The sequence below is a fragment of the Bufo bufo genome, chromosome 1 (genome assembly GCF_905171765.1).
Source record: "Bufo bufo chromosome 1, aBufBuf1.1, whole genome shotgun sequence".
NCBI classification, from domain to species: Eukaryota; Metazoa; Chordata; class Amphibia; order Anura; family Bufonidae; genus Bufo; species Bufo bufo.
Window position 1 is genome coordinate 241,225,685 of NC_053389.1, and position 27,774 is coordinate 241,253,458.

At 44.9% G+C, this 27,774-nt stretch overlaps 1 protein-coding gene across 3 annotated transcripts in view; it reads right to left on the reverse strand.

The window, feature by feature from the left end:
- Positions 1-27,774, reverse strand: part of LOC121005272 (solute carrier organic anion transporter family member 1C1-like) — a 175,281-nt gene that overhangs the window by 58,341 nt on the left and 89,166 nt on the right. For all 3 annotated transcript variants that reach the window (XM_040437923.1, XM_040437907.1, XM_040437915.1), the window contains exons 9-10: positions 14,972-15,187; positions 14,461-14,625 (exon numbers count right to left, since the gene is read on the reverse strand). In XM_040437923.1, the coding sequence (XP_040293857.1) occupies positions 14,461-14,625; positions 14,972-15,187 (381 nt within the window). The remainder of the gene's footprint in view (positions 1-14,460; positions 14,626-14,971; positions 15,188-27,774) is intronic.

A 27,774-nucleotide genomic window follows, 5' to 3' on the forward strand; every position in this document is an offset into this window, starting at 1 on the left:
GTGAAATGAAAAGAAAATCAACAGTAGGTGGTGCTTTTTATTTTCATTTTCATTTTGGCAATGAAAGTGCCTTCAGGGATGAAAACTAAATCTTAAACTGTCACTTTGCCTATTATTTATCAATTTTTCACTTGCGTTTTGTCACATCTGTAGCGTCAGGGGTGCACCACCAATGAGGCCAGGTAAGGCAATCGCCTCAGGCAGCACCAGGTAGGGGCAAGAGATGGGCAACCGAAGGGCCATGGGCTGAAGGGAAGGGGTTAGGTTAAAGGGAACCTGTCATCAACTTTATTCTGCCCATACTAACGGCAGAATAAAGTAGAGAAAGGAGAGTTGATTTCAGCGGTCTGTCATTTATAAGGTAAAAGTAAGTGGTTGCCGAGAACCAACATCACAAACATTGCAGACTGGGCCTGGAAAAGAGTCACGGCCATCTGAGAAGAGTCATGGTTATTCATAAATTCCTGCTCTCCTTCCCACCTGCTGATGATTGACAGTCTTATACCTCGTTTTCTCCCATTCTCTCTAGGAGACAATTGCCAATCATCAGCAGATGGGTGAGGAGAGCAGGAGATTATGAATAACCAGGACTCTTCTCAGGTAGATTTGACTCTTTTCAAGGCCTGGGCTGTAATGATTATGATGCTGGTTCTTGGCAACCACTTACTATTAGCTGATGTGTAACACACCGCTGAAATCAGCATTTCTGTCACTATTTTATCTTGCCCTCAGTGAGGTCAGCATAAAGTTGATGACAGGTTCCCTTTAAGAAATTGGCATAGGGAAGGGAGGGGCGCAGTTTCAGTTTTCGCCTCAGGCAGCAGAAAGGCGAGGTGCACCCCTGTGTAGCATATAACATTTGAAAAGGAATAGCTAGGGCAACTTTGACATCTGTGTTTTTTGCGGATCCATCATGGATCTGCAAAAACGCTTTTGTTATGATAATACAACCGGCTGTATCCGTTCTGAACAGATCCGGTTGTATTTTCTCTAAAATAGCCATGACGGATCCAGCACCATTGACTTCTTACTCCGCATCCGATGCTGGACAAACAAACGCTGCTTGCAGTGTTTTTCTGTTCCTTGATAGTAACGCAACCAAACGGTGACTAACACACACCAACTCATTCATTTCTGTGGGGCCTTGTATAAATGGCATTTTTTAGGGTTCCGTGTGACCTTTCCACAAATTCTAGAATGTATCCTATTCTTTTCTCCATTGCAGATGAGAATAGTCATTTCTATTGATTGAAGATATCCGTATTTTGCAGACCGAAATATGGCCATACTTGTGTGCATGAAGCCTGAGTTGCACTGAAGCAGTAATGACTGGACACAGCTGGTACTAAGGCTGGCCATACATGTTAGGCCTCATGCACACTAACGTGTTCGCCCCGTTGCCGTGCTGCGGAAATTGCGGGCCGCAATGCACGATCACCCACCGTGTGGCCGCCTCAGTGGATCGCGGAACCATTGACTTTAATGGGTCCGCGATCCGCCGTTCCGCAAAAAGATAGGATATTTTTGCGGTACGGAAGTACGGGACGAAACCCCACGGAAGCTCTCCGTAGTGCTTCCGTAGGGTTCCGTTCCGTGCTTCCGTTCCGCACCATTCTGCATCTCCGGATTTGCAGACCCATTCAAGTGAATGGGTCCGCATCCATGATGCGGAATGCCCACGGAACGGCACCCGTGTATTGCGTATCCGCAAATGTGGTCCGCAATACGGCAACGGGCGCACACGTTCGTGTGCAGGAGGCCTTAGACAGATGTCACCATCTGTGATGGCCAGTTCGCAGTGTTCGCCAGCGAACACATGCGATCTGCCATCTTAACTGACAAGTCCGGCGAGGCACAGGTAAGTCCTTACCTGTGCCTGTGCGCGAGCCGGTCTGAAATGAAATGCGGTCTCCGGGAGCAGGCAGTTCCGAGAACAGCCTCCGGGGGCCGTACTTGCAACTTCCTGCACCCGGAGACCGCATTTCATTTCAGACCGGCTCGCGCACCGGCACAGGTAAGGACTTACCTGTGCCTCGCCGGACTTGTCAGTTAAGATGGCAGATGCTGCTCTCAGTGATGTAAATCCCAGAGGTAAATGGCAACCAGTGATGTTAGATCGCTGAGTTTGTGGTAGCTGGAATTTGGGTCCGGGATTTAGGAGTGACTGAAGAGTTTGGGTGGGAAGGTCACTCCCATACTCCATTTCGTGTGTCACCACCTCACCCAGCTGGAAGCTAATTTAAAAGACACACTGTCAGTGTGTTGGTCTGCAGAGGACTTGGGAGCATTCCTCTTCACAGTGTTCCAGAGAAGGGAAAAGACAAGACTCTGCACAAAGGTGACTCCTGTATTTCTGCCTGTTTAAAAATGTAACTGTTATATGACACATGAGGGCTGAAGATAAGTGCTTTATGTGACTAAACTTTGATGGGCTGAAGCCAAGCCATCCTGTTGGAACAATTTTTGTTGTGTTTGTTTTCCAGTAAAACCCTTATGTTGCATCCAATCCTGTCGACTGCCTACCATTTGTACAACTAACCTCCACAGAAGATTAAGACACAGTTCTATTAAATGCAACAAAACTTTATAAAACAAGTATCTTCTTTATAGGCACTTCCATTATAGCAGAATTTCTTTTTAGGATATATTCACATTTGATCTGGAGTCTGGCATAATGGCTGTTCCTGCGTCCATCCCAAGTGTCGTGAGCCTGTATCTGTTTCTCTCTTTTTCCCCTAATGTCTTGTCTGGTGTGAGTGGCGTGGGTGTGAATACCCCAATGTTCATAGAAAGTAGCTTGCAAGAGACAGGATAAGTGGTTGCCCAGTTCCTGGCAGGTCATCCGAGGCCAGTTCCTTTGTGCAGTGCTCTTTCAGTCACAGGATCAGAGTTCCACAGTTGGCATCTGTGTGGGAGATGAAACTATTGGCACAATGGCCACCACCCAGTCCAGGAAATGTTGGTGCCTTTGGACAGCCCTGCGTGGAGCAAAGTTTGTCTGTTTCAGTTTGCTCATTTTAAACAGGAAGTGGGTGAACATCTGGAAGGACAAATACTTGAAGATTTTTTTCCATGATTCCCCTTGAAAAGTTTAATTTAGCGAAAGGGAAGTCTGGTTAAAGTAAAAAGGTGGAGGAGATGAGGTATAGGTACTGTTTTATACCACATACCTTTTTATAACTGTCTTCAAGCATTCATGATTCTAAAGGGTTTTATTGAGGAAAAGGCTCCATAAAGCTGTTTAGCATTGTTCTTCTACATGTATTTAAAGGGATTCTGTCACCAGGTTTCACCCCTGTCAGCTAAACATATGCTGATGTTCAGGGCCTCATCACGATTCCTAATGTGGGCTTATAAATGTGATCCGTAGCCTTATTTTTGCTAAAAAACAGCTTTTACTAACCTGTCACTCAAAGAAATGCAAGGTGATGTCAAGCGATGCAAGGTGCCCGCCGCACCCACCGCCGTTCGTGCCCAGCGCCGCCTTTCCAGACTTTTGCGCCGCCTCCTAATCCTCTGTGCCGCCTCTCGCTCTCCCTCCCTCCCCCCTCCTCCTGCTGTAAGATCTCGCGCGTGCGCACAGGGCTCTGCCTGATGCGCCCGTGTGGACTTCTCCATTTGGCTTCTTACAGCCCCCTGTATGACCTGCACTCTGGCGCCAGCCTCTCAGAGCCCTGTGCGCACGCGCGAGATCTTGCAGCAGGAGGAGGGGGGAGGGAGGGAGAGCGAGAGGCGGCACAGAGGATTAGGAGGCGGCGCAAAAGTCTGGAAAGGTGGCGCTGGGCAGTGGGCACGAATGGCGGTGGGTGCGGCGGGCACCTTGCATCGCTTGACATCCCCTTGGGCAGCTTATTTCTTTGAGTGACAGGCTGTTTTTTAGCAAAATAAGCCCACAGATCACATTTATAAGCCCACATTAGGAATCGTGATGAGGCCCTGAACATCAGCATATGTTTAGCTGACAGGGGTGAAACCTGGTGACAGAATCCCTTTAATACCGTAGGTATATCAGGCCTGTGGGGGCATGGTAGGACTTTGTTATGATGAACAATGCTGGGATCATATAGATATTGCCCTCTGAATGCAACTTACAGTTGTAGACATAGCACCACCCCAGTATTTTTGTATTTGGGTGCAGCCTCCATGCCCGAATCATGCCATGGTCAATCTGCACACATGTGATGCTGGCAATTTCCTTCTGTTGGGTCAAGCACGAATGTGCTACGTGCGGTAGGAACAGTCAAGACAAGTGTGTCAAGAGCATCCCTGTTACCTTAGGGATTCTGGCATAAATATGCCAGTGAAACTACTAGCCATTCTCCCTTATCTTGGTGAAAACCCTATTAAGGCTGCCACAACCTTGTTCAGCTAGGGTTTTCATTTTGGTTTTAAAATCAAATTCTCCTCTAAAAACTCAGTGTTTAGTTTACGCAATTGTGAATAAGGCAGTCTCCACCCAGAGGCAGCAGAAAAAAAACTATTATGAAGACATTGGTGCATGGTGGGACCTTTTTTGGAGCTACCTTGACATTTAATTTGACTCACCACCTGTATACAGCAGGTCAGTTGGTTAACAACAATATTGTAGACTGCTGCCTACCAATAGGGTGCTTTATTTAATTCTTGTACTTTGAGACATTCAACACTTTCGTGGAATGGTTTTTTAGGAAGGAGTATAGTTTGCAGTCAGTGCTACATGACTTTCTTTGCATCTGTCCTTTGAGATTACTGCTCGTTGACTGTTGCTGCATATGGTAGAACATGTGGCCTGTCAATTTGAGATCCCTTTGACCCCCAACAAGACTAAAGTGATACAGTGATGCACTTTACCAGTTGATAAATTAGAGGGGAATAGTGAAAGCGTTTTTGGGTGTGTGTAAAGTTGCTGCAGTTTTAACCACTTGCCGCACGCCTAACGCCGAAAGGCGTCATTGTGGCGGCTCCCCCAGGCTACGCTAACGCCAATAGGCGTCATCTCGCGTGAGCCGAGATTTCCTGTGAACGTGCGCACACAGGCGCGCGCGCTCACAGGAACGGAAGGTAAGAGAGTGGATCTCCAGCCTGCCAGCGGCGATCGTTCGCTGGCAGGCTGGAGATGTGATTTTTTTAACCCCTAACAGGTATATTAGGCGCTGTTTTGATAACAGCGTCTAATATACCTGCTACCTGGTCCTCTGGTGGTCCCCTTTGTTTGGATCGACCACCAGAGGACACAGGTAGCTCAGTAAAGTAGCACCAAGCACCACTACACTACACCCCCCCCCCGTCACTTATTAACCCCTTATTAGCCCCTGATCACCCCTGATCACCCCATATAGACTCCCTGATCACCCCCCTGTCATTGATTACCCCCCTGTCATTGATCACACCCCTGTAAAGCTCCATTCAGCTGTCCGCATGATTTTTACGGATCCACTGATAGATGGATCGGATCCGCAAAACGCACACGGACGTCTGAATGGAGCCTTACAGGGGCGTGATCAATGACTGTGGTGACCACCCCATATAGACTCCCTGATCACTCCCCTGTCATTGATTACCCCCCTGTCATTGATCACACCCCTGTAAAGCTCCATTCAGACGTCCGCATGATTTTTACGGATCCACTGATAGATGGATCGGATCCGCAAAACACATACAGGCGTCTCCCTGGAGCCTTCCAGGGGGGGTGATCACCCCATATAGACTCCCTGATCACCCCCCTGTCATTGATCACCCCCCCCTGTCAGGCTGCATTCAGATGTCCGTATGATTTTTACGGATCCACGGATACATGGATCAGATCCGCAAAACACATACGGACATCTGAATGGAGCCTTACAGGGGCATGATCAATGACTGTGGTGATCACCCCATATAGACTCCCTGATCACCCCCCTGTCATTGATCACCCCCCTGTCATTGATTACCCCCCTGTCATTGATCACACCCCTGTAAAGCTCCATTCAGACGTCCGCATGATTTTTACGGATCCACTGATAGATGGATCGGATCCGCAAAACACATACAGGCGTCTCCCTGGAGCCTTCCAGGGGGGGTGATCACCCCATATAGACTCCCTGATTACCCCCCTGTCATTGATCACCCCCCCTGTCAGGCTGCATTCAGATGTCTGTATGATTTTTACGGATCCACGGATACATGGATCGGATCCGCAAAACACATACGGACATCTGAATGGAGCCTTATAGGGGGGTGATCAATGACAGGGGGGTGATCACCCCATATAGACTCCCTGATCACCCCCCTGTCATTGATCACCCCCCTGTTATTGATCACCCCCCTGTCATTGATCACCCCCCTGTCATTGATCACCCCCCCTGTCATTGATCACCCCTCTGTAAGGCTCCATTCAGACATTTTTTTGGCCCAAGTTAGCGGAATTTTTATTTTTTTTTCTTACAAAGTCTCATATTCCACTAACTTGTGTCAAAAAATAAAATCTCACATGAACTCACCATACCCCTCACGGAATCCAAATGCGTAAAAATTTTTAGACATTTATATTCCAGACTTCTTCTCACGCTTTAGGGCCCCTAGAATGCCAGGGCAGTATAAATACCCCACATGTGACCCCATTTTGGAAAGAAGACACCCCCAGGTATTCCGTGAGGGGCATATTGAGTCCATGAAAGATTGAAATTTTTGTCCCAAGTTAGCGGAAAGGGAGACTTTGTGAGAAAAAAATAAAAAATATCAATTTCCGCTAACTTGTGCAAAAAAAAAAAAAATTTCTATGAACTCGCCATGCCCCTCATTGAATACCTTGGGGTGTCTTCTTTCCAAAATGGGGTCACATGTGGGGTATTTATACTGCCCTGGCATTCTAGGGGCCCCAAAGCGTGAGAAGAAGTCTGGTATCCAAATGTCTAAAAATGCCCTCCTAAAAGGAATTTGGGCACCTTTGCGCATCTAGGCTGCAAAAAAGTGTCACACATCTGGTATCGCCGTACTCAGGAGAAGTTGGGGAATGTGTTTTGGGGTGTCATTTTACATATACCCATGCTGGGTGAGAGAAATATCTTGGTCAAATGCCAACTTTGTATAAAAAAATGGGAAAAGTTGTCTTTTGCCAAGATATTTCTCTCACCCAGCATGGGTATATGTAAAATGACACCCCAAAACACATTCCCCAACTTCTCCTGAGTACGGAGATACCAGATGTGTGACACTTTTTTGCAGCCTAGGTGGGCAAAGGGGCCCATATTCCAAAGAGCACCTTTCGGATTTCACAGGTCATTTACCTACTTACCACACATTAGGGCCCCTGGAAAATGCCAGGGCAGTATAACTACCCCACAAGTGACCCCATTTTGGAAAGAAGACACCCCAAGGTATTCCGTGAGGGGCATGGCGAGTTCCTAGAATTTTTTATTTTTTGTCACAAGTTAGTGGAAAATGATGATTTTTTTTTTTTTTTTCATACAAAGTCTCATATTCCACTAACTTGTGACAAAAAATAAAAACTTCCATGAACTCACTATGCCCATCAGCGAATACCTTGGGGTCTCTTCTTTCCAAAATGGGGTCACTTGTGGGGTAGTTATACTGCCCAGGCATTCTAGGGGCCCAAATGTGTGGTAAGGAGTTTGAAATCAAATTCTGTAAAAAATGACCAGTGAAATCCGAAAGGTGCTCTTTGGAATATGGGCCCCTTTGCCCACCTAGGCTGCAAAAAAGTGTCACACATCTGGTATCTCCGTACTCAGGAGAAGTTGGGGAATGTGTTTTGGGGTGTCATTTTACATATACCCATGCTGGGTGAGAGAAATATCTTGGCAAAAGACAACTTTTCCCATTTTTTTATACAAAGTTGGCATTTGACCAAGATATTTATCTCACCCAGCATGGGTATATGTAAAAAGACACCCCAAAACACATTCCCCAACTTCTACTGAATACGGAGATACCAGATGTGTGACACTTTTTTGCAGCCTAGGTGGGCAAAGGGGCCCATATTCCAAAGAGCACCTTTCGGATTTCACTCGTCATTTTTTACAGAATTTGATTTCAAACTCCTTACCACACATTTGGGCCCCTAGAATGCCAGGGCCGTATAGCTACCCCACAAGTGACCCCATTTTGGAAAGAAGAGACCCCAAGGTATTTCGTGATGGGCATAGTGAGTTCATAGAACTTTTTATTTTTTGTCACAAGTTAGTGGAATATGAGACTTTGTAAGAAAAAAAAATAAAAAATAAAAATCATCATTTTCCGCTAACTTGTGACAAAAAATAAAAAGTTCTATGAACTCACTATGCCCATCAGCGAATACCTTAGGGTGTGTACTTTCTGAAATGGGGTCATTTGTGGGGTGTTTGTACTGTCTGGGCATTGTAGAACCTCAGGAAACATGACAGGTGCTCAGAAAGTCAGAGCTGCTTCAAAAAGCGGAAATTCACATTTTTGTACCATAGTTTGTAAACGCTATAACTTTTACCCAAATCATTTTTTTTTTACCCAAACATTTTTTTTTTATCAAAGACATGTAGAACAATAAATTTAGAGCAAAATTTATATATGGATCTCGTTTTTTTTGCAAAATTTTACAACTGAAAGTGAAAAATGTCATTTTTTTGCAAAAAAATCGTTAAATTTTGATTAATAACAAAAAAAGTAAAAATGTCAGCAGCAATGAAATACCACCAAATGAAAGCTCTATTAGTGAGAAGAAAAGGAGGTAAAATTCATTTGGGTGGTAAGTTGCATGACCAAGCAATAAACCGCTAAAGTTGTGGAGTGCCGATTTGTAAAAAAGGGCCTGGTCTTTAGGGGGGTATAAACCTGTGGTCCTTAAGTGGTTAAAGGGGTTGTCTGGGCTTTTACTATTGATGACCTTTCCACAGGATAGGTCATCAATTTCAGATTGGCGGGGGTCCGACACTCCTGCCAATCGGCTGTCTCTCTTGTCTCTTCCTGTCCGCTGCTGCTGTCTATGGCAAAGACCATGTCTGTCTATGCCTAATCACTGTTGGGCAAGCTGAAATTTGCTTTCAGAACATGCCAGGGGGATGCATTTTTTTCCTGTTGGGTGGCACTGGTTATTAGAGATGAGCGAATTGACTTCGGAAGAAACATCTGAAGTTGATTCGCATAAAACTTCGTTCTAATCCTGTACGGGGCAGGAGCTCTGTACAGTATTAGAATGTATTGGCTCCGATGAGCCAAAGTTATCGCTTTGCGAAGTCTCGTGAGACTTCGCGCAATAACTTCATAAATTAAGTTGTACTGTAAAAAACCTTTTCCTGAACTCTGGTTCGGTTCCAAGGTACAACTCCGTACAGTATTAGAACGAAGTTTTATGCGAATCAACTTCAGATGTTTCATCCGAAGTTGATTCGCTCATCCCTACTGGCTATGGCTGGGGTACAGAGCCCTCTCCATTTTGTTTGTTTATCCACTACAGGTAAAGCGGACGAGTAGGTGTGGACAACTTTTCTGTAAATATAACTTTTCTGGATGGTACTGGGCAGTGTGTCTTCCAAATGTAATGCTTACAATTGAGGCCAAAAAGTTTAGTCTTGGTTTCATCAGACCAGAGAATCGTGTTTCTCAAAGTCTGAGAGTCCTTTAGGTGCTTTTTTGCAAACTTTCAACTGTCTTTTAGGCTACTTTTACACTGGCGTTTCTGGGTCCCCTTGTGAGATCCGTTTCAGGGCTCTCACAAGCGGCCCAAAACGGATTAGTTCAGCCCCAATGCATTCTGAATGGATAAGGATCCGCTTAGAATGCATCAGTTTGGCTCTGTTCCGCCTCCATTCCGCTCTGGAGGCAGACACCAAAACGCGTTTTGGTGTCCGCCTGACGATGCGGAGCCAAACGGATCCGTCCTGACTTACAATGTAAGTCAATAGGGACGGATCCGTTTTCACTGACACAGTATGGTGCAATTGAAAACGGATCCGTCCCCCATTGACTTTCAATGTAAGTCAGGACGGATCTGTTTTGACTTAGACTTTTTTTTAAAAGAATAATGCAAACGGATCCGTTCTGAACGGATACAAGCGTTTGCATATTCGGTGCGGATCTGTCTGTGCAGAAGCAAGACGGATGTGCACCGAACGCAGGTGTGAAAGTAGCCTTACTGAGAAGAGGCTTCTTTCTGGCCACTCTGCCATAAAGCCAGAATGGTGGAACAGTGCATGTTCACCTTCTGGAAATTGTTCCCATCTGCAAACAGGATCTTTGTAGTTCAGTGACCATTGGGTTCTTGATCACCTCTCTTACCAAGGCTCTTCTCCTGTTTATTACTTGGTTTGGTGGGGTGGATAGTTCTAGGAAGAATTCTGTTTTTTCTGAACTTCTTTCATTTAAGAATTGTAGAGGCCACTGTGCTTTTGGGAACTTTCAATGCAGCAGAATTTTTTTGTATCCTTGTCCAGGTCTGTGCCTCCACACAATCCAGTCTCTGAGCTCTACAGGCAGTTCTTTCCTCCCCATGGTTTGGTTTTTGATCTGATATGCATTGTCAGCTGTGAGACCTTATATAGACAGGGGTATGTCTTTCCAAATCATGTCCAATCAACCAAATTTACAACAGATGGACTCCAGTAAAGATATAGAAACATCTCATAAACGATCAAGAGAAATGGGAACTTTTAGATTTTGCTCGTACTTCACCAATAGAACCTTCAGTGTTTCCCATTCATACACTACCTCATCGTCAAGCTCCCTCTCTGTTGGTGTACTTCAAGGCTCTGTCCTGGGTCCCCTACTTTTCTCCATTTATACATTCGGCCTTGGACAGAGCTAAATGTCAAGTGTTATAGCAAACGGTTTCTTAAATAAATTTGCAAATATTTTAATAATTCTGTTTTTTTTTGTTTTGTTTTTTATTAACCTTTTCAGGATCGGGCCATTTTCCATGTTTTTGTTTTTTAATCCCAGACTTCTCAGAGCCATTACATTTTTATTTTTCTGTTCACATAGTGGGAAGCTGGAAAGAATTTCCAATTGGGGTGGAATTAGAAAATAAAAACACAATTCCACCACAGTTTTATAAATTTTGATTTTACAGTGTTTCCTATACAGTAAACAGACCAGTTGCCTTATTTCTCTGGGTCAGTACAATCACAATGATATCAATTTTTTGGTTCTTGTGTTTTAATGCAGACATAAATAAAAACTTTAGAAAAAATATTTTTGCTTTGCATAGCCCTATATATTTTTTTTACTTTGTCTATAGAGCTGTGTGAGGATTATTTTGATGGATGATCATTTGGAGTGTGTATGACTTTGATCACTCTTTTTATTTATTTTTTTGCGGGAGGTGAAGTGACAAAAAAATGGCAGATCAGCGATTTTGGCGAATCAGCAAATAGGGAACACTTTTGTGGTGACAGTGAGGCTGTTGTAAAAATGATCAGCAGCTTGGCATAGGGGTTTAGGTGGCTCCTTATTGGTTCATTTAGATGGCAGAGTCCCTTACTGTTTTCAATTTGTGGCTGTTTTCTGGAGGCAATTGGAAAAGTGTGGCTTACAGAAGAGTGACTTTGCTTTTCACTCGTTTGGAATTGGAGTGGCAACAGGGACAGGTTGGTGAAGGCTCTCTAAAGTTTGGTTTGACAGGTATTTGTAGTCTGATAGGTTTCAGTCTTATGTGCATTTTGGCTTTTTGTGAGTGTATATGGAATGTGTTTTCTGCATTATTGTTTGTTCTTATTCTTTCTTTTATATTTCTTTTAGCCCTGGAGCTTGCCATGTGTGGATTTTTGGTCAGTGTTACATTTACTGTGCACAGAGGTGTATCCAATGGCAGGCAACTCAGTTTCTTCAGGAGAAAGGTGTATGCTGTATTGATGTCTCCTCCCACACCCCTCATCTCAGTTGAAGAATTTTACTCCCAATGCTTTTCCACATAACCCAATTTATCATTGTCACAGAAAAAAAGCTTTCCACCTTACCCTCCAAATCACACCTCACAGCCTGTGCCCTTGACCCAATACTATCACACCTCATCCCTAACCTCACCACTATAGTTATCCCTGCTCTAACCCACCTCTTCAACCTTTTGCTAACCACTGGCATCTTACTTTTTTTTTTTAAACATGCAACCATCACACCCATATTCAAGAAGCCTTCCCTAGACCCATCCTCTTTATCCAGTTATAGTCCAATTTCACTGCTCCCATTTGCATCCAAACTCCTAGAACAACATGTCCACCTCGAATTGTCCTCTCACCTCTCATGCCACTCACTTTTTTGATTAGCTGCAATCCGGCTTCAGACCCAATTACTGCACTGAAACTGCACTAACCAAAGTCGCCAACGATCTGCTAGCTGCAAAAGCTAAACGTCACTACTCTGTGCTCCTCCTTTTTGACCTTTCCTCTACCTTTGACACTGTTGACCACTCTCTCCTCTTACAAATCCTTTCTTCCCTCGGCATCAAAGACCTAGCCCTCTCCTGGATTTCCTCGTACTTCACCAATAGAACCTTCAGTGTTTCCCATTCATACACTACCTCCTCGTCAAGCTCCCTCTCTGTTGGTGTACTTCAAGGCTCTGTCCTGGGTCCCCTACTTTTCTCCATTTATACATTCGGCCTGGGACAGCTGATAAAGTCCCATGGCTTTTAATATCACCTCTACGCTGACGACACTCAAATCTACCTCTCTGGCCCAGATGTCACTTCCCTGCTATCCAGAATCATAGCGTGTCTGTCAGCAATATCTTCATTCTTCTCCTCCTACTTCCTAAAACTCAACATGGAGAAAACTGAATTCATTGTCTTTCCTCCATGTCGCTCAGCTTCCCTACCTGAACCTGTCCATTACAGTTAATAGCACAACTCTTTCTCCAGTCTTGCAGGTCCACTGCATGGGGATAACATTGGATTCTGCCCTGTCCTTTAAGCCACACATCCAAACCCTCACCTCCACCTGCCATTTTCAACTTAAGAACATCTCTCATATTCACGCCTTCCTCACCCCTGAGTCAACTAAAATACTAATGCTTGCTCTCGTCATCTCCCGCCTGGACTACTGCAACATCCACCTGTGTGGCCTCCCTTCCAGCACTCTCGCTCCCCTTCAATCAATTCTCAACTCTGCTGCCCAGTTAATCCACCTCTCCCCTCTTTTCTCCTCTGTGTCCCCCCTCTGCCAGTCCCTTCACTGGCTCCCCATTGCACAGCGAATTCAGTTTAAAATACTTACAATTGCATATAAGGCCGTCCACAACCTGTTCCCTCCTTATATCTCTGACCTGCTTTCTCGATACATTCCCACACGTAATCTCAGATAGGGACTTGCTCAAATGAACAGTATGCATTTAGTGGTTGGACTCGCAGGTAGAAGGGGTCATACCTGCTCATTGGGGCAGAGAGGAGGTCATGGATGGCACCTATTGAAGTGATTATGGGGCCCATAAGAGATATGACGACTTCTGTTCAATCAAGCAGTATGTTAATTGCTGTGATGTTTCTGCTAGAGCAGTACCGTGGAACAGGTTCAGAATGAACCTGGAGGAAGTAGCTGGACAGATCTGTTTAGGAGCTGGCACAGAGGACCATCCATGTGACAGGCATTCTCATTGCAGTTATATATCTGATATTTGATAAGTTTTTCATATGTTGGGGGTCATTTACTAAAAACTGGCATTCACACACCTGTCTTAGCAGAAAATCTGCTAAAGAGAGATCCAACCAATTTATTTAGAGGCTCATGCATCTGAATACATTTGTCATAATACAACTGCCCACTGACTACATACGTCCTATCAGCACATATCCTATGCAGATAGCACGTATATACTGTAAATGGCTCCTGTGGATGCCCCAGTTACAGTGGAAACAGTGCAAGTAAAAAAAAGTCACTGTCCTCCAGAGGTCTTTTAATGACCTCTGGAACATATTATGTACCAAAGATAAATTAAAATATAAGTAAAAAAATAATAATAAAAAAAGTAAAAAAAAAGTTAAATGCCAGCGCTAACAGAAACTGCCACCATAGTCAACCTATACTTGTCATATATCAAAACGATCGTCACAAAATAGGGAACCCATTGCAATAATACATTTTTGTCAGTTTTAATATTTAAGAAATAAAAAGCTAAAATTAAGAAAATGACTTTTTTAATAAGAATTAGCAGTTTTCCCCAAATTGAACCTAAAAAAAAGAAAATAAATCTCTAAAAAACATGCTAATAGAAAGTTCTAAGTCTAAAGTAAAAAACATCGGCAAACTTATTTTGGTAGTCAAATAAATAAAGTTAGGGTCACTAAACCACCACGTGTACAAAATTACCAAAAATTGCCTGGATGTTCAGGTCTTTTTTAGGCCCGGTCATGAAATGGTTAAGGGGAGGTTTTTGGTTTGCACACAGCATGGTCCAAGTAATCTATAATACCTCTAGTCATGTGTGTGGCCAGTTTTTTCCTGTCCTGAAATAGTTCCGCTATCCTATGCTATAATGAGCTAGGCTTTATAAAAGGCCATGAAATTTGAGACGATGACTTACCGGTGATAAAGTTGGCCGTGGAGATGGACTGGCCATACTGTTGCTCCGCGTACTTGGGTATAAAAGTTACGAATCCAGTAAAACTGTTCATTTGAATGAGAGTGGCTATAATTACCACAAGGTAAAGGGGATTACAAGCCAGATCCCTCAGGGAGAGGAAGAAACCTGTGGGGGAGAGGAGAGTCAGCAGTCATCAGGAATATTCATCAGGGCTACCATTTTCCCCCTTCATATGATATTACTATTATTTCATCACATGGCACTTTTCTCCCCGTCAGCCCCTTGTATGTTTTGCTGCCATTATGGACTGATACATTATTTTAATATAACAGTTCTGGGAACATCAGGCGGTGTAGCTCTGAAGCAGTGATCTCCGACCTGTGGATCATCAGCTACTATACAGTACTATACAATATATCAGTGGAGGCAATCAACTACACGAAAAAGCACAAAACTATCAAGTACTTAACTGCACTCCTGTCATTCACCCACACGGCCCCTACAATCTCACCTTTTACTGTGGCTTTTTCATCACGCTTAGGGTGTGATGTCTCGCTTTCTTTAATCTTCTGTCCCTCGGGGGAGGGCTGTGTCTTTTCTTTTGGAATACTCTTAGGTATGAAGCAGAAAGGGATTCCTGAAATTAGCATAAGGGCTGCAGCCAGTAGGAACCCGATCCACCAGGCCCCAACCCAACGTATGTCTTGTGGGGTAATAGTCACAGTTTCTACAAGAGAAAGACATATTAAGGTTGTAAAGTGTGTAATTTCATTAACACTTTAACTGCCTGTTCCTTATAAACTCTTTAGGACTGTTCATAATATGCTTTGTCAGGTATGAAATGTATTTGTTGAGTTTTTCCTAACTATAGTAATACAGATCATATGCAGTAGCCCCTTCCTGCAAAAAGACATCCATTTCGTGAGTGATTTGCTGCATCTGGACGTACAGTTAAGTGGATTTTGCGGAATTGTGAGCCCTTCCTGCTCCATCTGTGACATTTAGATGACACTTTGCAGCAAATGCCAGGAGTAAAAGCAATAAAACATAATTTTTTTATGTAAATTTAATTTTGTCATAATTTTATCAATCTTCAGAATAAAGTAATATTATTTACCTGTGCTGATACCCCCAAAAAATAAAAGAACTCTTGACAGAATTGCTATTATTTGACCACCTTGCCTCCCAAAATGTGGAATAAAATGTTATGAAGAAGCCATATGTACCCCAAATTGGTACAAATAAAACTTACTGCCCAAAATGTCATATGTATGCCAAAGTGGTGCCAATAAAAGCCAGTCTGTCCCACAGAAACAAACATCGTCATCAAGAGTTAAAAAAAATCTTAGGATATGGTAACACAAAATATAAATGATTTTTAATTGAAGAAAAAAAGTCATTTTATGATGTAAAAGTAGAAAACATGCTAAAACTATTTAAATTTGGTACAACCATAATCATATAAATGACAAAATAAAATTAATATATTATTTATACTGCACAGGTAGCATTTTTTGCTACCTGACCTACCAAAATACAAAATATAATTAATCAAAAAACCATATGTACTCCAAAATGGTAGCAATTAAACAAACAGCCTTTACATAGCTCATTTAACAAAAAATAAGTGATGGCTCTTAGAAAATCATTTCAGCAAAATCCATGCTCTAAAAGCCAAATGGAACTTCTTCCTTTTCTGGAGTCCTGCAGTGTGATTGAACAGTTGACCACATATTGTGTAATGCTTTGTGGGGTTTTCTCTTATTAACCCATCTGAAAATTTAATTTTTGAGATACAACTACATATTATTAGAAAATAATTATCTAGACCTTTCAAAGTGATTTTTTATTTTTTTTATATATTTTTTTAACTGAATTGGTACCTAGAAAAATAGGTTTTGGAAATTTTCTTGAAAATTGAGGAAAAAAAAGCTTTTAAAGGCATGTAGTGGCATAATATTAAAGGGGTTTTCCGAGTTTTTAATACTGATGACCTATCCTCAGGATAGGTCATCAGTATCCAATCGGTGGGGGTCCAACACTGGGGACCCCTGCCGATCAGCCTTTTGAGAAGGCAGCAGCGCTCCTGTGAGCACCGCGGCCTTCTCACATGGCCTAGGAGCAGCTCAGCCCTATTCATGTGAATGGGGCTGAGCATAATACCAAGCACAGCCGCTATACAATGTATGGCACTGTGCCTGGTAAGTTGTGAGAAGGCAGTGGTGGTGCCTTCTTAAACAGCTGATCGGCGGGGTTCTCAGGTGTCAGACCACCACCGATCAGACATTGGATAGAGTAAAAAAAGAGACCATGCAGCAGCACCCTGCAAATCAGATAAAGTACAACAATGCCATAGTCACAAAAATTATAGTGCTAATGCTACGCTTATTTATAAAGTGAGATGCTTGGCCAATGACGTACTGCAGACGGGCTCAGATGGTTTTGTACAAAATGCATTGGCCAAGCATCTCACTTTATAAATAAGCGTAGCATTAGCACTATAATTTTTGGCATTATTGTACTTTATCTGATTTGCAGGGTGCTGCTGCATTGACTCTTTTTTCCTCTAGCTCTTTGCCATAGCTGCGTGCACCTGCGCACTGGGAGCTGCTGACTAACCTCCTTTTTTTGCAGATTTACAATCCTGGAGATGTGGCACTCCAGCGAGTCGTGCACTCCTGATTAGCCTGTCTGCCCCATAGGTTGATTTTAATTAGTTTCAGTATAAAGCTGTAGCCTGCTCTCATTGCATTCATTGGAAGCTGTCTGGCACAAGGAAAGGTATGGAGTGGGCTCGGCATGCATGTTGGTACCTGCATCCCTTGTAATGGAGGCCATTATGGCACCAAAAATGGTAAAAATCAGAATGGATCCAGCATGCATGTGGATCCAACACTCCCTGAACTTTATGGGGGCCATTATGGCGCATAACAGGTAGTATTTAGTGTTAGGACCCGTCTAACAGAGATCGCCTTGACGTACGGCAGACGGGCTCAGATGGTTTTGTACAAAATGCATTGGCCAAGCATCTCACTTTATAAATAAGCGTAGCATTAGCACTATAATTTTTGGCATTATTGTGCTTTATCTGATTTGCAGGGTGCTGCTGCATTGTCTTTTTTCCTCTAGGTTTTTGCCATGGCTGCGTGCACTTGCTCACTGGGAGGTGCTGACTAACCCCCCTTTTTTTTGCAGACATTGGATAGGTCATCAGTATCAAAATCCCAGAAAACCCTTTTAATGACCTATCCTGACAATGGGTCATCAACATTATGCCCTGCACAACCTCTTTAAACATCCCTAAAAATAAAAATATGAGGATATAATAATCAAAATGGTGGATAGCCCCTTTATGGTCAAAACTAGCTGTGTCTTTAAGGGGTTAATAGAAGCAGGTCTGACCATAGGCTCTGCCAAAAACAGCCACATATGCACCTGTATCAGGTGTAATAACCTAGAGGGGAGAAACGTGGATGGTCGGTACGTCTCACTGAGGATGTATTCCTCAGTGATATAATACCCGGGAAGTAGTACGCCAGTAATGCCATTAGGTTGCTGGGAGGTTTTGATTAAAGTGGATTTTGGGTCCGGGTTTTAGGAGTGACCAGAGAGTTTGGGTGGGACAGGTCACTCCCTTACTCCATCCAGGGTTTTTTCCTAAAGGTGTGGTTAAAGAGACTGGGGAGATCTCAGCTAGGAAGATCAAGTGTGGATGGGCTATCTGAAAGCTGAACAAGCTGGGCTGGGAGTTTGTCTCAGAAAGATCCCAAAGGCTTCTTTCAGACGGGTGTTGCGGGAAAAGGTGCGGGTGCGTTGCGCGAACACCCGCGATTTTTCCGCGCGAGTGCAAAACATTGTAACGCGTCTTGCACTCGCGTGAGAAAAATCATGCATGTTTGGTACCCAAACCCGAACTTCTTCACAGAAGTTCGGGCTTGGGATTGGTGTTCTGTAGATTGTATTTTCCCTTATAACATGGTTATAAGGGAAAATAATAGCATTCTGAATACAGAATGCATAGTAAAATAGTGCTGGAGGGGTTAAAAAAATAAAATAAATAATTTAACTCGCCTTAGTCCACCTTAGTCGCGCAGCCCGGCATCTCCTTCTGTCTCCTTTGCTGAACAGGACCTGTGGTGACGTCACTCCGGTTATCACATGATCCATCACCATGGTAAAAGATCATGTGATGACCGGAGTGACGTCACCACAGGTCCTGTTCAGCAAAGGAGACAGAAGGAGATGCCGTGCTGTGCGAGCAAGTGGATTAAGGTGAGTTAAATTATTATTTTTTTAACCCCTCCAGCGCTATTTTACTATGCATTCTGTATTCAGAATACTATTATTTTCCCTTATAACCATGTTATAAGGGAAAATAATAATTATCGGGTCTCCATCCCGATCGTCTCCTAGCAACCGTGCGTGAAAATCGCACCGAATCCGCACTTGCTTGCTGGGAGGGGCTGGAGAAGATCCAGCGGTCATGGTCCATATCGGAACCAATGACAAAGTTAGAGGTAGGTGGAGAGTCCTTAAAAATGATTTCAGGCATTTAGGTCAAAAGCTTAGGGCAAGGACCTCAAAGGTAGTATTTTCCGAAATACTGCCTGTACCACGAGCCACACAAGAAAGGCAGTGGGAGATTAGGGAGATTAACAAGTGGCTCAAGAACTGGTGTAGGAAGGAGGGGTTTGGGTTCCTGGAGAACTGGGCCGACTTCTCTATCGGCTACAGGCTCTATCGTAGGGACGGGCTGCACCTCAATGGGGAAGGGGCAGCTGTGCTGGGGAGAAAGATGGCTAGAAGGTTGGAGGAGTGTTTAAACTAGGGACTGGGGGAGGGAAATTACACTATAGGAGGGGAAGATAGTGCAGATAGAGACCAGGGGCAAGGTAGTGGGACTGGGGGAGGAATGGAAGGAGGGACTAGAACAGTTCAGAAGGAAAGGTGTAGGGTAAAAAATATACATAAACCTCTCAAATGTATGTATACTAATGCCAGAAGCCTGACTAATAAAACTGGGGAGCTGGAATTAGTGATGTGTGAGGAGAACTATGACATAGTGGGAATAACTGAGACATGGCTGGATGATAGCTATGACTGGGCAGTTAATGTACAAGGTTACAGTCTGTTTAGAAAGGATTGTCAAAACCGGAGAGGGGGAGGGTTTTGCCTTTATGTAAAGTCTTGTCTAAAGCCCACACTCCGTGAAGATATAAGTGAGAGACATGAACATGTGGAGTCACTGTGGGTAGAGATACATGGAGCTAAAAACAACAATAAATTACTAATAGGAGTTTACTATAAACCACCTAATATACCAGAGTCCACAGAAAATCTACTACTAAACGAGATAGACAAGGCGGCAAATCATAATGAGGTGGTTATTATGGGGGACTTCAACTACCCAGAGATAGACTGGGAAACTGAATCCTGTATATCTCATAAGGGAAACAGGTTCTTGGCAATAACCAAAGACAATTACCTCTCCCAACTGGTTCAGGACCCGACTAGAGGAACGGCCATACTGGACTTAGTGTTAACCAATAGGCCTGACAGAACAAAGGACGTGCAGGTTGGGGGACACCTGGGAAATAGTGACCATAAAGTAATAACCTTCCAATTATCATTCAAAAAAGCGTTTCTACAGGGAGGAACAAAAGTAACAAACTACAAAAAAGTTAAATTTAGCCAACTAAGAGAGGCCATAGGCCTAACTAACTGGACAAAGTCCTCAAAGATAAAAATACAGCCACAAAATAGGATATCTTTAAAAACATCCTAAAATCTCATTGTGAGAGGTACATACCGTATGGGAATAAAAGGTTAAGGAACAAAAAGATTCCAATCTGGATAAATAGAACTGTAAAGAAAGCAATAAATGACAAAAAGAAAGCATATAAATCACTAAAACAGGAGGGTAGCACGGAAGCACTGAAAAACTATAAGGAAAAAAATAGAACATGTAAAAAACAAATAAAAGCGGCCAAACTAGAGACCGAGAGATTAATTGCCAAAGAGAGTAAAACTAACCCTAAAATGTTCTTCAATTATATAAATGTTAAAAAGTATAAATCTGAAGGTGTCGGCCCTTTAAAGAGTAATGAGGGGGGAGTCGCAGAGAGCAACGAGGAGAAAGCAAAACTGTTAAATATTTTTTTCTCCAGTGTATTCACTGAGGAAAATAAACTGTCAGATGACATGCAGAATGTAAAAATAAATTCCTCATTAAAAGTGTTCTGTCTGATCCAGGAAGAAGTACATCAGCGACTTAAAAAGATTAAAATAGACAAATCGCCAGGACCGGATGGCATACACCCCCCTATCCTAAGGGAATTAAGTAATGTCATAGTCAGACCCTTATTTCTGATATTTGCGGACTCTATACTGACAGGGAGTGTCCCACAGGATTGGCGCATGGCAAATGTGGTGCCAATATTCAAAAAGGGTCCAAAAACAGAGTCTGGAAACTATAGGCCGGTAAGTTTAACATCTGTTGTGGGTAAACTGTTTGAAGGTTTTCTGAGAGATGCTATCTTAGAGCATCTCAACGAAAATAAGCAAATAACGCCATATCAGCATGGCTTCGTGAGGGATCGGTCATGCCAAACTAATTTAATCAATTTCTATGAGGAGGTAAGTTCTAAACTTGACAGCGGCGAATCAATGGATGTTGTATATCTGGACTTCTCCAAAGCATTTGACACTGTACCACATAAAAGGTTAGTATATAAAATGAGAATGCTCGGACTGGGAGAAAACGTCTGTATGTGGGTAAGTAACTGGCTCAATGATAATAAACAGAGGGTGGTTATTAACGGTACACACTCAGATTGGGTCACTGTCACTAGTGGGGTACCTCAGGGGTCAGTATTGGGCCCTATTCTCCAATATATTTATTAATGATCTCGTAGAAGGCTTGCATAGTAAAGTATCAATTTTCATCCGATGACAATAAACTGTGTAAAGTAATTTACATTGAAGAGGACAGTATACTACTACAGAGGGATCTGGATAGATTGGATGCTTGGGCAGATAAGTGGCAGATGAGGTTTAACACTGACAAATGTAAAGTTATGCACATGGGAAGGAATAATGCAAGTCACCCGTACATACTAAATGATAAAACACTCGGTAACACTGACATGGAAAAGGATCTAGGAATTTTAATAAACAGCAAACTAAGCTGCAAAAACCACTGTCAGGCAGCTGCTGCCAAGGCCAATAAGATAATGGGTTGCATCAGAAGGGGCATAGATGCCCGTGATAAGAACATAGTCCTACCACTTTACAAATCGCTAGTCAGACCACACATGGAGTACTGTGTACAGTTCTGGGCTCCTGTAAACAAGGCAGACATAGCAGAGCTGGAGAGGGTCCAGAGGAGGGCAACTAAAGTAATAACTGGAATGGGGCAACTACAGTACCCTGAAAGATTATCAAAATTAGAGTTATTCACTTTAGAAAAAAGACGACTGAGGGGAGATCTAATTAATATGTATAAATATATCAGGGGTGAGTACAGAGATCTATCCCATCATCTATTTATCCCCAGGACTGTGTCGAGGGGACATCCTCTGCGTCTGGAGGAAAGAAGGTTTGTACACAAACATAGAAGAGGATTCTTTACGGTAAGAGCAGTGAGACTATGGAATTCTCTGCCTGAGGAGGTGGTGATGGGGAGTACAATAAAGGAATTCAAGAGGGGCCTGGATGTATTTCTGGAGCGTAATAATATTACAGGCTATAGCTACTAGAGAGGGGTCGTTGATCCAGGGAGTTATTCTGATTGCCTGATTGGAGTCGGGAAGGAATTTTTTATTCCCCTAAAGTGGGGAAAATTGGCTTCTACCTCACAGGTTTTTTTTTTGCCTTCCTCTGCATCAACTTGCAGGATAACAGGCCGAACTGGATGGACAAATGTCTTTTTTCGGCCTTATGTACTATTTTACTACTATGTTACTAACCCCATCCACTTATATGGGGCCTGCGTTGTGTGAAAAACGCAGAATATAGAGCATGCTGCGATTTTCACGCAACGCAAAAGTGATGCGTGAAAATCACCTCTCATGTGAACAGCCCCGTAGAAATGAATGGGTCGGTAACTCGCGCATCGCATCCGCGCGGAATACTCGCCCGTGTGAAAGGGGCCAAAGAGTGGTGAGATTCTACTGTTTTGTTACCCTGCTTGGACTGAACCCAGAGTGTGGGACTTTGTTATCAAATATGTGTTTGCTGGAATACACTCTGCCTGTGGGGAAGACTAAATTGACGCCTGTGTGTGTGAACAGTGACTGAATTAAAACCACCACAATTGGTGGAGAATGCGGCAGAACACTCCTAGAAATAATAGTCACAGGCAGTTGTAGGAGGTGGATGTCCTGGGTAAAAACAGCAGCCAGATTAGTGTTAACTTCCAAAAATGGAGGATCTAGTAAAGCATTTGGTGCAGGCTAATTTGCTGCAGCAACAGGTTACTGCTCAACAGCAGAAAGCCCATATGGAGGCTATACAAGCCCAGCAAGAGATAAATCAGCTCCTTATATGTCAGATGTCTGTATTGACCGAGGCCGTCAAATCCCCAGAGAGTGTGAGCCTTCCCAGTCAAAGCGGCAGTGTAAAAGCCCGGAAAGCTGTGAGGGAGATCTTGCAAAAAATGACGCCTGAGAACGATGTTGAGGCGTACGTGTCCGTATTTGAAAGGGTGACGGAAAGGAAGAGTCTCCCACCCGAGCAGTGGGCAGTGCTCTTCCTGAGGCTTGCTGTACCAAGTGGCTTCTGGTTAAGTGGAGTTTAAAGAATTGGAGTTTAAGACAAGGAGCAAGAAACTAAGGTTGGATAGAATTTCCTTGTGTGTTCGCTTGATTCTAGCTATTCCCTTACGTCCTCAACAGCACAGATGGGGTTAACTGCCCCTGTGGACTGGTAGGACCGGCGGAATTTTAATGAGCCCAAGAACCAATAAACGATCTTCAGCTCCCTGAAAGGGAGGAGATCACCCCCCAGCCCACCGTGTTTTTTTCTGTCCTCTGGACAGGTGGACTGGCGTGTCGCTCCCTCTCTGGGAGCTGAAGATTGCTTAGGGGTTCTTTTCCCCTCCTTAAGCTTAGCTCCCTTTCTATGGATCTCAGTGCCTTTATTTTAGGCCTGATCATGGCGATTTCGGTCTGGGGTACCGTCGGGGAGGGGGGCGTCCCCTCCCCTCTTCTCTCATCATCTGTAGACGGTGCTCCGTCCCTCCGTTACCGCATGTGTGCGGCGCTATGGGCGCCGCCATTTTCCGGAAGTGACGCGCCCTAGGTGCGCTACGTCACTTCCGGTTTTCCGAAGCGTTGCGGTGATGTATAAAACTCACCTTTCTTTTAAACTGGCTCCCTAGAAGGACATCCTGGACTTAGGATTAGTCTGGGGAGACAATTTTCGTATAGGTAGAGCCAGTATAGGCTCTGGTTTTTCTACAAAAGAAAAAAAAAAAGGGAGTGGTGCTGATCTCGTTTCAGGAACCCGCCCATTGGGCTGGGCTTCCTCCTTTTAAGCGCCCAGAGCCCATCAGTCAGTGCTCTGGTTGCGTTGCTTTCACAAGTTAGCTCCAGAGCTCTCCTGTGCTTTGTGATATTCCTGCAGTATTGCTTTGCTTGGGTTTTGTACTTCCTCTTCTTTCAGCTCTATTTCTTCTAGTGCTGGTGGGCCCCCTTAAGGTCTGGTTTTCTCCACCTCCTGATATTATAGGTGTTATGACCTGTTTTGTTTCTTCCATTACAGACTATGGCTTCCCCTAAGTAGCAGGATCAGCGGAAGGCTGGGGCCAAGAGGAAGCATTTGGCATGTTACGAATGTAACACACTCCTAGATGACAGCTGTCCTTACTCCAGATGTGAGAGTTGTCGCACGGCATCCACGGAACCCACGATGCAGGAGATGTTCCAATGGACCAAGACATACGTGGATGATTCCATCAAGGGAGTAGTTCAGCTGCTTAATGAGAGGCTACCAGGTCCCTCTCAGACTCCCATGGAGGTGGTCGCACCGGTCGAAAGACCTACCCCCTGTTCAGTGGGGTCTTCTTCTTCTGAGGAAGAAGAATCTACTTCTTGCTTTTTCCCTCCAGAAAAGACGCAGAAGTTACTCAAGTCCATCAGGTCGGGGGACCAGGATGTTGACATGGGGGAGTCCTCCGATCCCGCCGGTCGGACACAGCGTGTCTTTAGAGCGGATGAGACCCTCCTCTCTGTGATGCGCACAGAGTGGAAAAAGCCTGAGAAGGGTCCAGTGCTTACCAGAAAATTCAGACTCATGTACCCGATGGCTAAACCCTTGGTGGAATCGTGGGGTTCCGTTCCCAAGGTGGACATGGCTATAGCCAAGTTGTCCCGGCGCACTCTAGTCCCTGCAGACGATGGGTCTAGCCTGCAGGACCCTCTAGACCGGAGGGCAGAGTGCACCCTTAGGAGGGGTTACGCGGCGGCCGCTGCCTCCGCATCTACTTCCATTGCGGCCACTGAGGTAGCCACCTATCTCTAGGCTTAATCAAATCCAGACGGATGTGGACCAGAGCGTATCAAGAGACGACATCCTGGCAGCCTTCAAGTCAGCCAACCTGGCTATGGACTTTTTAGTTGATTCCTCCCAGATGCAGCTGAAGCTGGCCGCCAAAACTATGGCCCTAGTTTCAGCTGCCCGCAGACCACTCTGGCTGAAACCGTGGATCGCGGATAACGCATCCAAGTTTAACCTTTGTGGGCTCCCCTTCGAACCAGATGGGTTATTCGGGTCCGAATTGGACAAAATAATGGAGGGGCTCTCCGATAAAAAAGGGAAGAGCCTCCCCCAGCAGCCCTTTCGGGGACGCCCCAGACAGGAAAAGAAGGGCGGAGGTCGTCCTGGGCAGCAGTCTAGGCGCAGAGATGGGGGGGGGGGGCGTCTCGTAAATATCCGAGACGCCCCCGCAAACCCACCAGGGAGGCAAAACCCTCCTGACTAAGGGCCTCCTCGAGGCTCTTGGATAAGCCCTGCTGCCCCTGCAATGTCTCCTCTAGATTTTCCCGTACCCCTCCCCCAGATTCCCGTGGGGGGCCGTCTTACCCATTTCAAAGACTCTTGGAGCCGGTTGATTGCAGACCCCTGGGTCCAGGACATAGTTTCCGCCGGGTACCGGGTAGATCTTATCTCTCTCCCCCCAGAGAGATTCATCGCCACACGAAACTTCGGGTCTGCCAAACAGGTGGTCCTAGAATCTTACATTCAGGACTATATTTCCAAGGGAGCCCTAGAGGAGGTACCGGCAGGGGAGAGGGGCCTAGGGATTTATTCACCAGTGTTCCTGGTTCCCAAGAAGACAGGAGATCTCCGGATGATCATCGATTTGAGATTCCTCAATCGATTTATAAGGAAAACAAGGTTTCGCATGGAAACCATAAGGTCAGTCAGCCATATCCTCAATCCTGGGGACGTCATGGCTACTCTGGACCTCAAGGATGCGTACCTTCACATTCCGATCCATTCCGCTTCCCGGAAACTCCTCAGGATCGCGGTCCAGATTTCAGGGGTTTGCAGGCACTTTCAGTTCACCGTGCTTCCCTTCGGAATCTCTTCTGCCCCCCTTATCTTCACCAAGGTGGTGGTTTCGGTGGTGGCAGCTTTGAGACTCCAAGGACTGACTATTATTCCTTATCTGGACGATTGGCTTTTCATAGCCTCTTCAGTTCCGATCCTTACCCACCATCTTCAGGTCGCAATCTCTTTTCTCTTCCGCCTAGGCTGGATTATCAACTGGCAGAAGTCGAATGTGAGCCCATCGACTTCAATCCATTACTTAGGATTCGTGGTCGACTCTGTGGAGATGTCCCTCCGGTTGACTCCAGAAAGGAGAGCGCGGATTCAGGACCTGGCAAAGGTCCTTTATGTCCCTCGTCGAGTCTCTATCCGGACTCTCATGAAGATGCTGGGGCTCATGTCAGCGGCTGCGGATGCGGTCCCTTGGGCGCTATGGCACCTCCGTCCTCTTCAGTCGGAGGTCTTACACCTATGGAACGGCAGCCCTGCGGGGCTAGATTCCCTGTGCTCCCTGTCCGGTCAAACCCGAAATTCCCTCAGATGGTGGTTTCAGCTACCAGCAGGGAAGTCTATGACCCAACCAGTTTGGGTCATATTGAATACAGACGCGTCCCTTGTAGGCTGGGGCGCTCACCTGGACGGATCCCCAATTCAGGGATCTTGGTCTCCTCTGGAGCGGCATCTTTCCTCCAATCTTCGCGAGATGCGAGCTATCCGGCTAGCCCTCCTTCACTTTGCGCCTCAGATCCGGGGCAAAGCAGTGAAAGTCCAGTCAGACAATATGACTGCAGTTCTCTATATAAACAAACAGGGAGGCACAAGAGTATTGCCCCTTCTGTCAGAGATCGGGGTAATTCTTCGGTGGGCAGAGCTGAACCTTTCCCATCTATCTGACGTTCATATTCGAGGCTCCCTCAATATGATAGCGGACCGCTTAAGTCGAGGATTACCGACCATGGAGTGGTCTCTGCATCCGGAGATCTTCAGGCAGCTAGTTCACAGATGGGGTATGCCAGAAGTGGATCTCATGGCAACCAGGTTCAACGCCAAGGTGATGAGGTTCTGTTCCCTCTACAGGGAAGACAACCCCCTGGCGATAGATGCTCTGTCAATACCGTGGAGGTTCAGGCTGGCTTACATCTTCCCTCCCTTTTCCATGATACCGAGGGTATTGATGAAAATCCGTCAGGATCAGGCCTCGGTAATAGCCATCATACCGTTTTGGCCCAGAAGATCCTGGTTTACCCAGCTCATTCAGATGAGTCGGGGACAATACTGGAGACTCCCCCCGGAGCAGACCCTGGTGTCGTGGGACACTCACCTCTGCCTAGATCTGCACAGGTTCAACCTGACAGTCTGGAGGTTGATCAGTCCCTTCCCAACATAGAAGGGCTTTCCGAGTTGGTCCTGAGAACTTTGTCGCATTCCCGAGCAGAGTCTACAAAGAAGGCCTACTCCAGGATCATGAGAATCTTCGAGGCATGGTGTGATTCCAGACAGGTGGCGTCTGCAGATCCGCCCCTTCCTGCGATACTTCAATTTCTTCAGGATGGATTAGATAGAGGCCTATCTCCAGCTACCTTGAAGGTACAGGTTTATGCCATCTCGGCCTGTCTCAATAGGCCACATTCTCGGGACCCACTCATCAAACGCTTCCTGAAGGGAGCTGAAAGACTAAAGCCTACTATACTGAAACCTATCCCCCAGTGGGATCTTTCAGTAGTGCTCAGGGGGCTAGCATCTCCCCCCTTCGAGCCCTTG